The 15,331-nt window shown below is 33.7% G+C and overlaps 2 protein-coding genes across 2 annotated transcripts; one reads left to right on the top strand and one right to left on the bottom strand.

Annotated features, from left to right (window-relative positions):
- Positions 1-291: 291 nt before the first annotated feature.
- LOC120779046 (mpv17-like protein) lies at positions 292-4,979 on the bottom strand. Its single transcript, XM_040111183.1, has 4 exons — positions 4,628-4,979; positions 3,614-3,711; positions 1,084-1,196; positions 292-967 (listed from the first exon to the last, which is right to left on the bottom strand). The coding sequence occupies exons 1-4, from the start codon at positions 4,754-4,756 to the stop codon at positions 714-716; spliced, it is 594 nt and encodes a 197-aa protein (XP_039967117.1). The 5' UTR covers positions 4,757-4,979; the 3' UTR covers positions 292-713.
- Positions 4,980-9,456: 4,477 nt separating this feature from the next.
- LOC120779041 lies at positions 9,457-12,186 on the top strand. Its single transcript, XM_040111166.1, has 3 exons — positions 9,457-10,423; positions 10,594-10,795; positions 11,786-12,186. Exons 1-3 carry the CDS (start codon positions 9,753-9,755, stop codon positions 12,074-12,076), a joined length of 1,164 nt encoding a protein of 387 aa, XP_039967100.1. The 5' UTR covers positions 9,457-9,752; the 3' UTR covers positions 12,077-12,186.
- The last annotated feature ends 3,145 nt before the right edge of the window (positions 12,187-15,331 follow it).

The following is a 15,331-nucleotide window of genomic DNA, read 5'->3' as shown; positions in this document are numbered from 1 at the left end:
AAAGTCGTTATACATTTTAGAGATATTTCGAAATATTTTGCAAAAATTCGATAACATATCGTGTTTATTCAATATATCGATAAATTTCCATGGTTAGTAATATTATTAATACGCTTTGTAAACATTTTCATTAAAATTTCGATTTTATAAATCCTGTAATATTTTTCGATAAATATGGATTAATTGAATTTGCGTAAAAATTATCTATAAATATCGATTAATCTAAATAAACACTGTCCTAAATCGCACTCTTTTATCGATAAGTATTCATTAATTGAAATAAATATGAAATAAAATGTATCGATAAATATCGATTAATAGAAATAGACTTTATTGTAATGTTTCTTTCTTTTATTTTTTACAAATAAATTCGTTTGTAACAGCTTATGGAAAGTAACTTATTGTTAATTTAAGACAAATAGCACATCTTTCAGAAAACGTTTTCTCCCGAAACCCTCTGCTTAAATTCGTTTCATTTTTTCTCTCACCAATTTATGACATGTTGTCTTTAAAAATAGTATTTAATACATAAATGCAATGTATAAGCCTCTTTTTAATATTTTTTTCTTTAAATGTCAATAACGTGTTTTTTCAAAAGCGCTGTTTCAGGCTTTAAAGTTAAAATAAACTCAAATCTCTTAGCATTGCATTTTCTAGTTCGCTAAATTATTTAAAAATCTCAAATTTTTTTAAAATCTACTCAGCTTAAGCCTCTATTCACCAGCCACCTTCAGTTTCATCTCACTCTCAGGCTCCAGCTCATTAGGTTGCCGCTTGATCCAACATAAAATATTCACCCATATAAAGCCGCAGACCCCCATGTAAATAACGCGAAATCTCGGCGCAACCATTACGAAGTTCAAAGTTTGCGCTGGCAGCCAAAATATGCAAGAGCGTGTAAATGTTGGTAAAAATTTCTCGCGTAACTCCTTGAAGGGATCCTCAGCTTGCTCCATCAATGCCATGCCTAAAAGTAATTGCGGAGAAATCGAAATATTTGAGTAAACATATTTTATAATTTAATATAAATGAATTTATTTTCTGTTTTTATTCACTTAAATATGTAAATAAAAGTCGGCTAACCTGTATAAAAAGCAGTCAGCAGGTAAGGTGTTAACACGAATTGATCCAACACCAACTTTTTAACGATTATCTGTTTGGTAGTGCCAGGGAAGGTGCCATCCAACCATTTGTACCTGTTTAATTGAAAGTGCATTAAATAAACTAATGTTGATAAATATTTTCTTAAATTTGCTATAATATTAGACGGAGCAGTGCATAGGCCTTGAAATGTGCACGCTAAGAGAGACAATGCCGCAAAATTGTATCCATTTAAGCTGCGCTATACAAGACTAACTCACATTGAGTGAAGCAGTTTTTTGTGCCTAAACATACATATGTGTGAAAAGTTTGAGTGCTTTTTCTTATGTGCCTAAGTCGTTAAAATTATATTGAAATGAATTTGAAAATTTCGAAAAATATTTGGAGTTAAAAAATAAAAAATTAAATGAAAAATTTAAAGAAAAATTACAAAAAAATACAAAAGAGATCCACCAGTTTTTTGAAAAATAAATTTTATGAAAAAATCGTGAAAGTTTAAGGCCTTTAAAATGTGTGGCTTATGGAACTTAAATGTGACTAACTGCAGCTTGAAAGAAACTTGAAGCCTCTGCAGCTGAAAGTTAATAAGTTACAAGTTGCAAGGCAACAAAGCAACAAGACTAACTCAAGAGTCTTGAGTGATGACCCAACCCAACCCAAAATTAGCAAGAAATACTGGAACTAATATCACAGCCCCAAAATGGCTGTAAATTATCTTATTTTTCACCTTATTAAATCTAAAAACAAAAAATATATTTAAATATTCGAAAAGTTCAACGTATTAGCCAATTGGTTACTAACTCAGTTACTACACTCTCAAGGAGGCTAAGAAAACGCTCACTATTTAGGCCTAAGTACATATGTACATAGTAAAGGTTTGAAAAGTAAAAACTGCACTGAGCGAAAATTTTTACTTGACATTAACGTCGCTTCTATAACATGAGTGCAAAATTAGTACAAAAGTTCAAAGAAAAATTAGCTCACAGAATTCACAAATCAAAGGAAGCAATGGAATACCTAACCGATTTTATAAAAGTTACGAGAAAACTCCTAGAAATATACATATGCTTCGAAAATCAAGGCGGTCAGACTGGACATAAACGAGTATACCTAAAAAACATCTGATATCTAACCGATATTAAAAAAGTTACTTGAAAAATTACAAAAAATATGTGCTTCCAAAGTCTGGACGGTCGGACTTAACTTAAACGAGCATATCTAATGAAATTTTTACTGAGTACCCATTAATTCGAACGTCAGCTTCAAGCTTCAACTGACATTTTTTCAAAGGTGTAAAAGTATCTCTAACAAAGCTTGATTTGTACCAGCATGAGCTTTGCTTAAGAAACTTTGGTAAAGTTGTTGGTGATTGTTGAAAAGCTCAAAGAATACAGAATACTGGTGTAAAACTGAGAGAGTGATACACAAGAAAGGAGGAGAGGTTAAGGAAATGAGAGAGAGAGACAGTGAGATAGAGAGAGATAATGGAAAAAAGAGAAGAAAACGAGAGCAAGTGAGAAAACAAATTAAACAGCTGTTGATGTGTTGAGACACAGCACGTGCATTTCGTAACTTTTTGTTGAGTTCATGGATAAACGTATGATAAGCACACCATGATAAGACATAAACACTAAAATGTGCTGTGACTGTGTTAAATCTTAAATTTCAAACAAGCTGTGATAGAGAGCGAAAAGGTGATGCGATAACAAAATTAAGGTGCGCTAGGCATTTCCTAGTGCTGAGTGAGGTTCATGATTAATTTATTTGTGCGCACAGACAAAAACAACTTAGTTGCAAATTTATTTTAATTAAAGCCAATAAAAGGGCAATGCAAAAGTAACATTGCGCATAAAATATTCAAAAGCAAATAAGCAAATGCGTCGGAACACAAAGCGGTGTTGACATAATGTTGAATATGATGAAGAAATTAATAAAAGTTTAAATCATTGGCACTTAATGTAAATAAACAAATAATAAAAGTAGTAAAGGGTATTCACGAAAATTTTTTTATTGGAAATATTTTGAAAAATTTTAGCAATTACTTTTTATAACTTTTTATGAAGTTTGATTTATTATTAAAATTTTAGTAATTATTTTTAAATAACTTTTTATAAATATTTTTTTATTAAAATTATAGTTAGTATAATTTATGTTTTTGAAATTATTTTATTAAAATTTTATACATATATTATTTCTTAATAATTCTTTAAAATTTTTTTAAATTAAAGTTTTAGTACTAATTATTTCTTAATAATTTGTTTATGAAATTTTTTTTATCTAAAATTTTAGTAATTATTTTAAAAAATGTTTAATATTTTTTTATGTAAAATTTTTATTAAAATTTTAGTAAATATTTCCGATCTATAACTTTTTAAGCAAATTTTTTATAAAAAGTTTTCGTAAAATATCAATTTTTGCGCATACTTTTATATAAATTATTTTAGCTGACATTTCAACTTTTGGGTTTTGTGAATACCCTTTTTCAAACAAAAAAATATAAAAATCAACAAACCATGTATAGAGTGTTGGTGCGAAAACGGTTGTACCCATTACAGCATACCGACCTATTGTGGCATAATCGATATCCTCTTTTTCCGCTTCGGTTTCCGGCTGTGCGCGAAAAGAAGTATGTATATTGTATTTGTGTCTGTATATTGTGTTTGTGTATAAATTTAATATGATTAAATGATTCAAGTTACTTAATTCGCTATATCCTAGTTATACTTATATAACTTCACTTAGCCCATCCTAGAACCATTTTCCACTCCAGTAGAGTGGATACTCCGCATCGCGTCATTCAACTTTCGTACCATTGCATACAATATATCAAATAATCTACATGTATGTATGTATGTTTAGGTATATATAATATATGGAGAAAGTAGCCTGAATATATTTTAGTCCTTAGAACTGCATCCTAGAGCTATACATCCACTCAACGTCAACAGATTTTATAATGGAGCGAAATAGTTGAGAATAAATTCTACACCATAGCATAAAATCCTATCGTTCTTTCAAGATATCAGATAAATATTGGAATCTTTGTATATCGGGAAGGTAGCCTCAGTATATTTTAGACAGCATATTAACATTCTGGAACTTTTTAGAAAGTAAAAGATGTAAAATGTTATCTCTGATATCATTATATTGACTCTTATTAAACGTAATATCTAGTGGTCGCGATTTAAGTAACTCCAAAGCATATCATCTATGCATATTAATCGTCATAATGTCGAATAATCGTGAGTTCACTGTAAGAGGAAATGTCAACTTTGATTCTACTGGCTAGTAAGTCTATATACAACGCAATTGAATCCAAAAATGTGTAGTTCTACAATTTTGTCGTTCTGAAGGCTAACTTTTTACGTATGATATTAGTTCTCGTTTCATTTTCCATTTTTTTTGGCAGTTGCTCTATAGCTTTCTTATTATTTATATACAAATGTTTATCAACAACTGTTACACCCACTTCTATAAACATCTTAACAATCTTAACAACAAAAAAATACAAAAAATACGCATTTACCAGCACACGCTTCACCAAATATTGCTGCGAATACTCGGCCGCAACATATAAGCTGCCATAGATGGCGCTGTTGGCGAGAAAGGGATGACGGCGGAAGACACCACGCACAGCATTCGCAAAACTAGACATATTTGCATATATAATGTTCACTAAAGCGCGTTTGGACGTATTACTTTAGAAAATTATTCTTATAAACAACTACTTAATGCTTATATAACTAAATAATTCCGTAAAATATTGATTTTTAGCAAGTGCTGGCACTACTTGTCAACTACACATTTCACACGATTTGCTTTCCCACTAACAATTCAATTGAACAAGCCAGCAGCCGCGCACAAAGTAAACTAAAATTCGCTCAGCTCACAAAGTCACTAAAATCGTTCACCAACACATCGTGCGCTTGTGAAGCGTTGCTGAGCTTTAATTTGCGCTCAGCACTTCAGCAAGAGCAAGAAGATATAAAACCCAACACGCCAGCTCTTTGCTCCAGTGATTTTATCAGCAGCGCGGCTCGTGTCCAAATATTGCATTTGTGCTATGTTCTCAGCTATTTTTGGGCTATCTATATCTTTAGCTGATAATCAGTTTTACGAGATATCGTCTGGGTGTTTATGGTGTTGCAAGTTTTTTCGAATGGTTGTGTAGTTAACAGTTTATATCAGTAAGTTTATTGCTGTTTTAGTTGATTTATTACGGAAATTGTTATTATGTAGTTAATGGTATGGACTAGCATTAATAAATTAGGGGCCAGTGGAAAAAGTTTTGGATTTTTAGAAAATTTCTTAGTTTAAAAAATAAAGTAAAAAACGGAGTACAGCTTTAATTGTATTTAAGGTGTCGAGAAAACATAAAGAAAACTTACGAAAATATACCCTAACCAAAGAAAGTTAATCTCAGAAAGATATTTGTATGCCTCAGGTACATAAAATGCTATGCCTACAGTTTTTTTTTACCAGCGCTTTTTTGTATGCTTGAAATACATTTCCGAAAAACTCTGAACTATTTGATGAGCCCATAGGATCTTTATATTGTATTAATATGTTGAAGAGAATATAATTTCTTTCTCTTTTCTTATTTAAATTATTAATTTTACCATACCCGAGCATGAGATAAGATAAGGATCTTACTTATCCTTAGTTTACTGTTCAATAGAACTAACTTAACACATATAATCAGACGAGTCTCCATAGCAACATAACCAAAACCAAAGGGCTAGCCCATATCCTGGTATTTCATGTTCTACTTTCATAAAAGTTTAAATTTTGTTAGCTTATTCGAGCCAGAGATCCGAATTTTTATTTTTTAATATCTAATTACAAAACAATTTTCAATTTTTTTGAATTTCTAGACAACAATACTCGCTTAAGAAGTCGTCCTACCTAGTGGTTCTTTTGCATTAATTTGTGTTATCTTAATATTTCTCCAGATGATTTCAAATCCCTCGCCTAAACAAGAATACCCCTTTAAGAAGTCGCCCTTTTTAGATAGTCAACCGCAAATTATTATCAATGTTCCAACAGATCAGAATTACCATATAAGACCTAAAAAATAATTGTGTGTCTAGTCTAGCTTTCAGGATAATTCGTCTTTCAAGCGGAGGTGGCTGCCATCAAGTTAGCGGTAAATATACTGCTCCGAGATGTAATCTCCTTCACTCTGATAGCGGCTATGCTGACTTTGAGCTCGCTGACTGTGAGCTCAAAACTTGTTAAGGAGTGTATGACCTCATCATCAACAGTTTTTTTCCATATTAGACTTGTATGGGAACACGGCGGAATCGCCAGAAACTCCTAACATGAAGAGTTTGCTAGGGAGGGCACCCTTAACCCAGTTCCATCCGATTAGAAGCAAGTGAGAGTATTCGACGCAGTACCCGCCAGAGGAATCAGAGAAAGAGGAAGATCTCCACTTCGTTTGGACAAGGTGAAGAAGGACCTATATACACTTGGAATCTCCATTTGGTGCCAAATAGGGAAAATGAAAAACCGCTAGCGCGCTGTTGTAAACTCGGCTATTGCCGCGTAGGCGGTGTCTACGCTAATAAAGAAGGAGAAAGAAGCAAGTCGGTTGTCCGATGTCTTCTTTCGCTTTAACGCTAAACCTTCGAACCTCCCTGAGCTTGGAAGACGCTGATCAATAACCAGAACTTGCGCGACTGCGAGATCACTTTGGCTCAAAGTAAGATAAGCTCAAAACGTTCCGTCGGGCTAAGAGCTGATATTCCTTATGAAGTTTTTGGGTAGCACAAAGGACAATTTTTTATCCAAGAGGCATGCATCGATTTTGGATCAACTCTATGACCTAACCTAATCTACCAGCTTCGACTTAAGGTATCTTCGGTCATAACTGCAGCATTAACCCATGTACGGCTTATAAACTCCATATAAATTCTCTATAATCATGCTTTAAAAGCCAGCGTCTCATATGCCATTTACGTCTATTTACACTTTTATCTCGCACAGTACAGAGCAGCGATATTTTTCTATTTACCTTGCGTGTTTTCTTTGCACTTCATCAAAGCGATTTTTTAATCCATAATTCCTTAAACGTATTAAACTTTTTTCTTACGGCATTATTTTCTTTTATACTCCCTTCCTGCTGCCATAATATGAATATTTTTATTACACTGTGGCATTAATCGCATGACTATGAATGACAAATTCAATAAACCCGGAAAAGCGATGCCACCAATCGGATAACACATACACACAGACAACACACACCAACCAATCAAACACATGACAATTATAGCGTGAACGCACGGAGGAGCGCCTCTGAACGAACTACCGCCGAAGAGGCAAGCAACTGAATGACATTAAAAGTAGTAGCAAAGCTACAAAAAAGTATGACAAAATCGCAGACGAACTAATAGAAATATACGCAAACACAACTGCATATTCACATACACCTATATAAATATGCATGCACACATACACACACACGAGCGCTTTGTTAGGATCCTCATAGTTGGCTTGCTACGCTTGATCGACTATCAATTGGCGCTGCTGGTGCGAGTGCTCAAAGGGCTCAACAGGCGGATATCCACCACACATACATACACACATGTACGCAGTTAATAACGGTATATTTTTTTGCAGCTGAGTAAAATGTAAGTGCATGCAGGCGTCGGCGTATGGCAAAAAGAAAGTAGCAACTTCGAAAATTCACCTTAATCAATATACATAAATGACTGCGGAGCTTATACACATACAGATATGTATGTATGTATGCATATACACGCTCGCACAAAGAAACTTAAAATTACAATTTACGCACGAATGGACAAAGGGATGCAGGTTTCTTTGTTTTTGTTGCTGTTGCATAAATTGAGATGCATTCATTTAAGTTTTCCATATTGTTGCATATTGAAAAGAGGCAAGCAGAACCATTTACTGTAAGAAAATAAAATAAAATTAATTGCATAGTAAAAATCTTAAAATAAAACTGAGAAATTAAACAAAAGAGACTCATGAAGTGTGTTTGAAATAATATGCGTGGTTATGCAGTGGACCAAAGACGGTGGTTTGAGGAGAGCATTGCTGTACACATGTTGTTAATAAACAGTCTACTGACCCTATATAAGAGTACACATGACTTACTTGCAGAGATATAAATAGTAGTATGTACTGTAACCAGAAAAACGTTAACTGCGGTTGCACCGCGCAAAATAAAAAAGTTTTCCTCACAAAAACTTGATATTGGCCGGTTTGTATGACCGCTATAGGCTATAGTGGTCCGATCGAAATAATTTATTTATAGAATGTGGAGCCTTTTTTGAAAAAATTAAATGAAAAAGTTGTCCATACAAAAACTTGATTTTTATATTTCAGTTTATATGAAAGCTATGTATATGCTCTAGTGATCCGATATCGGTGGTTCCAATAAATTAACAGCTTCTTTGAAAGAACACACAGTGTGCAGATTTTCAGTTCGAGTATATAAAGGCAGACGAACATGTCTAAATCGGCTCAGATTGACACGCTAATCTTTTATATATGCATATCTTCTTCTTCTTCTTTAGTGGCGTAGAAGTCGTTTCTTCTTTTCGCAAAGTGGAGCCAATTGAAGATTCCAGTGCAGCCAGGTCCTTCTCCACTTAGTCCTTCCATCGAAGTGGAGGTCTTCCTCTTCCTTCGCTTCCCCTGGTGGGTACTACGCTGAACATTACCAGTGCCAGAGTGGTTTCAACTATTCCATCAATTGCGGCATTCGCCGTTGCCAATGCGCAAAAGACCATAAATCATAGGTCTCTCTTTAGGTAGATTGGGCAGAGTACACTTAAATTTCAATCGTCAGGTATGTTTTCGTCCGACCGTGTTCGACAATGAAGCTGATGCATGCTCCTTATCAGTTCTTCGCCGCCGTGTTTGAATAGCTCGGCCGGTAATCCATCGGTCACCCCCGCTGTGTTGCTCCTCAGACGGGTAATTTGAAATTCTTCATGGTCGGGCAATGGAACGTCGCTTTATCGTCATCGATAGAGGAATCACCATCTCCTGGTGTTAAGCTTTCTCTGCTATTCACCAGGTTGGAGAAATGTTCCCTACATATTTTCGGTACGCTCTAGGCATCACTCACTAGATCACTTCTGGGGGTTTTACAAGAGAATGCTCCGGTCTTGAAACCTATTAGACGCATTACCCCTGTCGGCCTGCTTGGCTAGCTCTTCGAACTCTAGCATTGAGGCCTCTCTCAGGTAACAATGTATATCTTTTACGCTTTGTAGTTTTACTTCGCTCCACTCACTCAAGAAATTCGAGTCTCGAAACTATTTTAAATCAATTTTTTTTCACAATTTTTTCACACAAAGTGATGATTTCTGTGTTTGATTCTAAATTTTCATAGAAAAATTTGAAGTTTCGCAATTTTTTTTATTATATCAAAAATTTAGCTGAATGATTCAGTCATTCATTCAGTTACTGCCCTCTGTACCGCTCGGCTCATAAACGTGGTGCAAGTAGACGATTTACCAAAGATTTTCGGCCAAAAACATAGGAATTATAATACACGAAGGAAGACAATTAAAGATAAACTTAATTTTACCAATAAAAAATATATTTTACGAAAGACGGACTCTCATCAAAAATAAGTCAACCAGCCACCCTTTGTGCAAACGGTGTATATAATGTCTTTTGAAGAAACGCTCTACCAAGAACTCGATTTAGCTTGGGACCAATCAGCCGATAAAATACAACTACAAGCAGAATCAGCAACCGAAGAAGGACCAACTACATCGCAGCCACAAGACGGCTGCAAGCAAACACTGCCAATACCAGCAAGCGCAGAAGTCGCCACTTCGGTTCGTCACAATCCCTTTGCATTACCGCTGCAGCCATTCCAGAGCAGTTGCAGCAGTCAAACACTTTTTCCACCACCACCAATTTCACAAGCGCGTCAACTGTCGCTCCAACTCACATCACAGCATCCGTCCACCAGCAAACAATCCAACTTTGCAAATAAGCTCCAACCGAATCCGCAAACCTATAACCTAGTTCAACAGATTATACAAACCGTTGGTGAATTGGAGAATACCATACTTGAGGATCGGCAAAACGATTTCAATTTCCGTATAGCATACGAACGTCAAACGGAGCAGCTAAAGAATATGTGCCAGTCATTGGACAATGAGAAGGCACGTAATGTGCGGCTGATGGAGCTAATACGCGGTGTGGACGCCTGCTCGGCAACTGAGGATGAGGAGCCAGAAAAGGCGGTCTCGCGTTGTTGTGCCACGGAGCATTGGTCTTGCTCATCCGAAGCTTATGATTCGATAAGTCCACTGCTAATGCAACAAAGGTGAATGCCATCATAATGTTTGACTTCGCACTTGAAACATTTCTGTTTGGTGTGATCTTATGGCTTGGTGATAATATCAGTAAACTACCAATCGTCAGTTCTCGACCTTATATTTTTGGATGCTCGGATTAGTTAGTAGCGTGTTAGAATTCAATTGTGTTTATTTTCAGATATGATGAACTTTCCATTTCGTACAAAAAATGCCGTCGACAGCTCATAAAAAAGGAAAAGCTGCTGCAATTGAGTCGTTGTGAAACAGAAACCGCAAAGGCGCGTTACGACAATCTTTTAGATGAATATCTCATATCACAAAAACGTTTCGAAGAAGTATGCTTCAAGTATCTACAATTTCAGGCAAGAAAGAATTTAGAGGTGAGACTTTTTGTGTTCTAAGTGGTCTAATGCCGTCGAATGGTTGAGTCGCCTTGTCTCGTTTGGTATCGAATGGCACGGTAAGGTCCTTCCCTATCCTGACGGACCTTCGGTATTGTTCAACGTCAGTTAACACAGCCGTTTTAGTTTTGGTGGGATACCAAATTAAATCATAGCGACTTAAAGGAAACTCCTTTTCGTGCTGTCAAAAGCAGCTTTGAAAACGACGAAGAGGTGGTGCGTGTCGATTTTCTTTTCACGAGCCTTTTCCGAGATTTTGTGCATGGTGAAGGTCAGTTGTTGATTTTCCATTCCTAAAACCACACTGATAGGGTCCAATCAATTTTTTGACGGTGGCCTTTAATATTTCACACAATACGCTCGATAGAACCTTATATGCGATGTTGAGGAGACTTATTTCACGGCAGTTGGCGCAGATTGTGAGGTCTCCCTTTTTTCTTGATTGGCCAGAGCACACTTACCTGTAAAATCCAGTCGTCGGGCATGTTTTCGTCCGAACCTATTCTACAAAGAAGCTGATGCATGCGTTTATCAGTTCTCCGTCGTATTTGAATAGCTCGGCCGGCAATCCATCGGCATTCGCCGCTTTGTTGTTCTTCGGACGGGTAATTGCTATTCGAACTTCTACATGGTCGGGCAATGGCACTTCTGCTCCAACGTCATCGATTGGGGAATCAGGTTCACCATCGCCTGGTGTTATGCTTTCACTGCCATTCAGCAGGCTGGAGAAGTGTTTCCTCCATAATTTTACTATGCTCTGGGGTTCTACAAGAGTATGCTCTGGTCTTAAAACCTTCTGTTAGTCGCCGCATCTTTTTGTGGAATTTCCGAGCATTACCGCTGTCGGCCAGCTTTTCAAGCTCTTCGTACTCAAGCATTTCATTCTCAGAAAAATTAACAATGTTTAACTACACCTTCACTTCTTGCACGAATTTCAATAATTCTCCATGTCTAACCTCCTCCAACCAGATCCAACGTCTCCGCGATGCGCTCAACAATGCCGGCGAATGTATCGTGAATGCGCAACAATTAATCGATTGTTTGGATGAAGAGACGATCACATTATATGCCAATCAAAATATGAAAAACTTATATGATGACAATAACAATAGCAACAACAACGACACAGTAACTAACGAAACGGACTGTATAAGAGAATTTAAGCAAAATTTAGAGTTATTTGTGAAGTCCTTGCGTCTCTGCCAGAGGGTACAACAGCACAATAATATTGTACGCGAAAACAACGAAAGTCAGCAATGAATTTCACGTTTAACAGTTAGCAGTTATACTATATACGAACTGAGTGTGTCCAATATTGGAAAAAATTTTGTGAAGAGAAAATATATATTTTATATGAATTTATACTTATTACGCGCTTATAAATGCAATTTTGCATATATGTTGTTCGTATGAAGACGAAATAAATATATTTTTTACGTACTTACATGTAAAGGAAATGTTTATTAAAAAGAAAAAAACGGTAATTGCTCATTTTTGTCAACTGTTTTTTGTATTTTACTTTAGACGTGATGCACTTGTTGCTGATGCTTGCATCTATGACATTTTCAGTTATTTTTTCTTGCAGCTGCTTTCGTTTACAATTTGTATTTTTGCTACTATTTTATTTAATTTTTTATTTTTATTTCTTTTTCTATATTTTTTTTATTTTTTTTCACATTTGCTTTGTGTACATTTTCGTCATACGTTACAGTCATATAAATATTATTAAGACCTCTCAACAAATGTATGCATTTGTTTGCTTTAGTAATTCATATTTTATGCAACATGCCACTTGTTCTTGCAACATATAGTAAAATTTGTTCCATTGCCTCAATTGTGCAACTGTAAATATCTTAAGCTAATTGCTTATATAAAGGTAATTGCTAGTTTCACTGGTTGGTCGTAACAGTAGGTACTCTTTCAAGCCAAAACATATTTAATGGAAGCATGTTTTCGTCAATTTGCACTAACTTTCTGTTTCTTATGCTATTTTTATGCAGCAAAATTTATGTATTTGATTAAAATAATTTGTATTTCTTGCTTACATTTATACATTTTTTATAACTTATGCTTTCAAGCAGCTTTTCTAACAAATAAGTTCAGGATGCAGGCATTCAAGTTGCTTTAAAAATGTATATTCTCAACTCTTTCACAGCTAAAAGTCATTTTAGTTGTATAGTTTACGTATATTAAACGAGTTCATCGCTTCGATGAATATTTATTAGCGCATAAAAATTAATGCTAACGTGGAAAACTCGACCATCGTGTTAAATTTTTTGCAAACATTGTATAATTAACTCTTTCGTTCTTTCGATGAAATTTGAGATATGGAATAAATTTATTTTGAGTTATGCTTAGAAATTGATTTTAACGCTAATTTTACATAATTATCGTACCTTTTGTGTAAAATGAACTAGTTCGTCTTTTCGATGAAACTTGAGTTATACAAAAAATGTATGCTTAGTTAAACTTAGAAAATAGTTTTAACATAGAAACTCATTTTAACGTTGCATAAGCGACGTTTGTGTATAATGAACTAGTTCGTCCTTTCGACGAAATTATTAGTTTATTTTTATTCTAAGCATAAGAAATTGATTTTAACGCTGATTTTACATAATTTTCGTGCCTTTTGTATAAAATGAAATAGTTCGTCCTTTCGATGAAATTTGAGATATACAAAAAAATTATGCCTAGTTATATTTAGAAATGAAATTTAGCGTTAAACAAACGATCGTCAGTAATTTTTCGGCCTTTCGAAATTTGACTCAATTTTCATGTCGTTTGTATATAATGAAGTCATTCATCCTTGATGAATGTTATTGGAAATATACAAAAAATAATAATTTTTGTACGCTCAAAGAAAATATTTTTTTAATGTTTCACATTCATCCAAATAATTAGTCTAAAATTTGGTGTACATCCTTTAGATGCATGTTTTAAATATGCAGAAAATTTTCCCTTTTCTTTCGCTTCTCTCTTGTAATAGCTGCCATGAGTGCCAAAAATGTTTTTCTCTTTTTATTTTTAACAGTTATTTTTTAATATTCTCATAATTACACGCCTTATTAATTTGTTAGTTACCATCATCTACATATTTCATCAATAGTTATCAACATTTTATCATATTCAGAACGCTAAGTTTTTGTTTTTTTTTTTTCGTTTTCACTTTTGCTGCTGGTTATCAGCTAGTTTGCTTTGGTAAATTATGGTGAATTTATATATATAACTTGTCTGCTCCGTCTATAATAAAACTCACGATAGCATGCAGTCATTTATAAATTCATTTCTTTAAAAAAAAAAAATTTGTTATTGTACTTTACTTTATTTACAGCATTTCAAAATCTCCAATAAGTGCACAGTTATGTAATTATTATTAACGCAGAATTTTAATGACATAAAGATATCTAAATCGGGCTCTATATAAACCTTCATACGTCCTTTAGAAGTATTTTCGTAATTTAGCTTTCTAACAAATATTTTAAAGTTTACACGTTGTTTTTGTGACTTATTCATAGCTAGCATATCAGTTCAAATTAAATGTTATTAATTGCTTTCTTTATGATATTTAATTTGTTACTTTTCTAGCGTAACTTCTCTAGGTTTAATTTGTCATCCACTACATCCAACGCTTGCCCACGTAAAATGCATTCGTTAATTGATTTCTTTTTACTAATTTTCTTAAAATTTTATTAATATTTTAATTAATATATTTAAATAATATTTGTGTGCTTCAACTTGTTTGCACCGCCTTATTGCCTACTAATATTATTGTCTGTTCAAACAAGCAAAGCTTGACAATTCAAGAAGTAAATTATTTAAAGAAAATTAAAAAAAATTGTAAGGCAAGTTAATTTTAGTACTTCAGTTTTTGCTTAGTTTTTTTTGGAATTTTTTTTGTGTAATTTTTGATTATTTTTTGGATAAATTTTTGGGTTATTTTTCATAAAATTTATATTCAAAATATGGGTTCACGCTTCAATGATGCTTATTAAGTTATAAAAAGCATTGTAATAGCATTATTATTTATTGCACAATACATTGTAGCATTAAGTATACGTCGATTAGATGAAAATCTTAATAGCTGCATTTTCTTAGTCTTGCTAGTTGATATATAGTTTTTTTAAATATTTACAGGAAGAAAATATTATACGTCGATTGGATGAAAAAAATTTTGTATGCGTTTTTGAAAAACTAAACTCTAATTTTCCGAAAATTTGTTAACACAGAATTAATTAGGCGTCAATTCAATGAACAGTTTTGTATTTTCTTTAACAAACTTTTATTTTTTGAAAATTAAAAAAATGTACACGCCTATTGGATGAAGAATTTTAAATTTTTTACTTTAGAAAAATTTCGAATACACAATTTTTATACAAATGCATACGTATTTTTATACATACATACACCCATATTTGTAAAGCCGAGTTTCAAAAAAAAAAATAATAATAAAAAAAATAATTATTAATTAATTTGTGCGAATTTACTTTGTGTCAATATTTTTTAAATATAAAGTAA

This window comes from Bactrocera tryoni, chromosome 5 (genome assembly GCF_016617805.1).
Source record: "Bactrocera tryoni isolate S06 chromosome 5, CSIRO_BtryS06_freeze2, whole genome shotgun sequence".
NCBI lineage: Eukaryota > Metazoa > Arthropoda > Insecta > Diptera > Tephritidae > Bactrocera > Bactrocera tryoni.
The sequence above is the reverse complement of the archived record's forward strand: the minus strand, read 5'-3'. Positions and strand labels throughout refer to the sequence as shown.

Coding starts and splice junctions, on each gene's coding strand:
- LOC120779041 (XM_040111166.1), top strand. CDS start 9,753: ATGTCTTTTGAAGAAACGCTCTACCAAGAACTCGATTTAGCTTGGGAC. Junction 10,424..10,593: donor CCACTGCTAATGCAACAAAG/GTGAATGCCATC, acceptor GTTTATTTTCAG/ATATGATGAACTTTCCATTT. Junction 10,796..11,785: donor AGGCAAGAAAGAATTTAGAG/GTGAGACTTTTT, acceptor TCCTCCAACCAG/ATCCAACGTCTCCGCGATGC.
- LOC120779046 (XM_040111183.1), bottom strand. CDS start 4,756: ATGTCTAGTTTTGCGAATGCTGTGCGTGGTGTCTTCCGCCGTCATCCC. Junction 1,197..3,613: donor GCACCAACACTCTATACATG/GTTTGTTGATTT, acceptor TCAATTAAACAG/GTACAAATGGTTGGATGGCA. Junction 968..1,083: donor GCTGACTGCTTTTTATACAG/GTTAGCCGACTT, acceptor AATTACTTTTAG/GCATGGCATTGATGGAGCAA.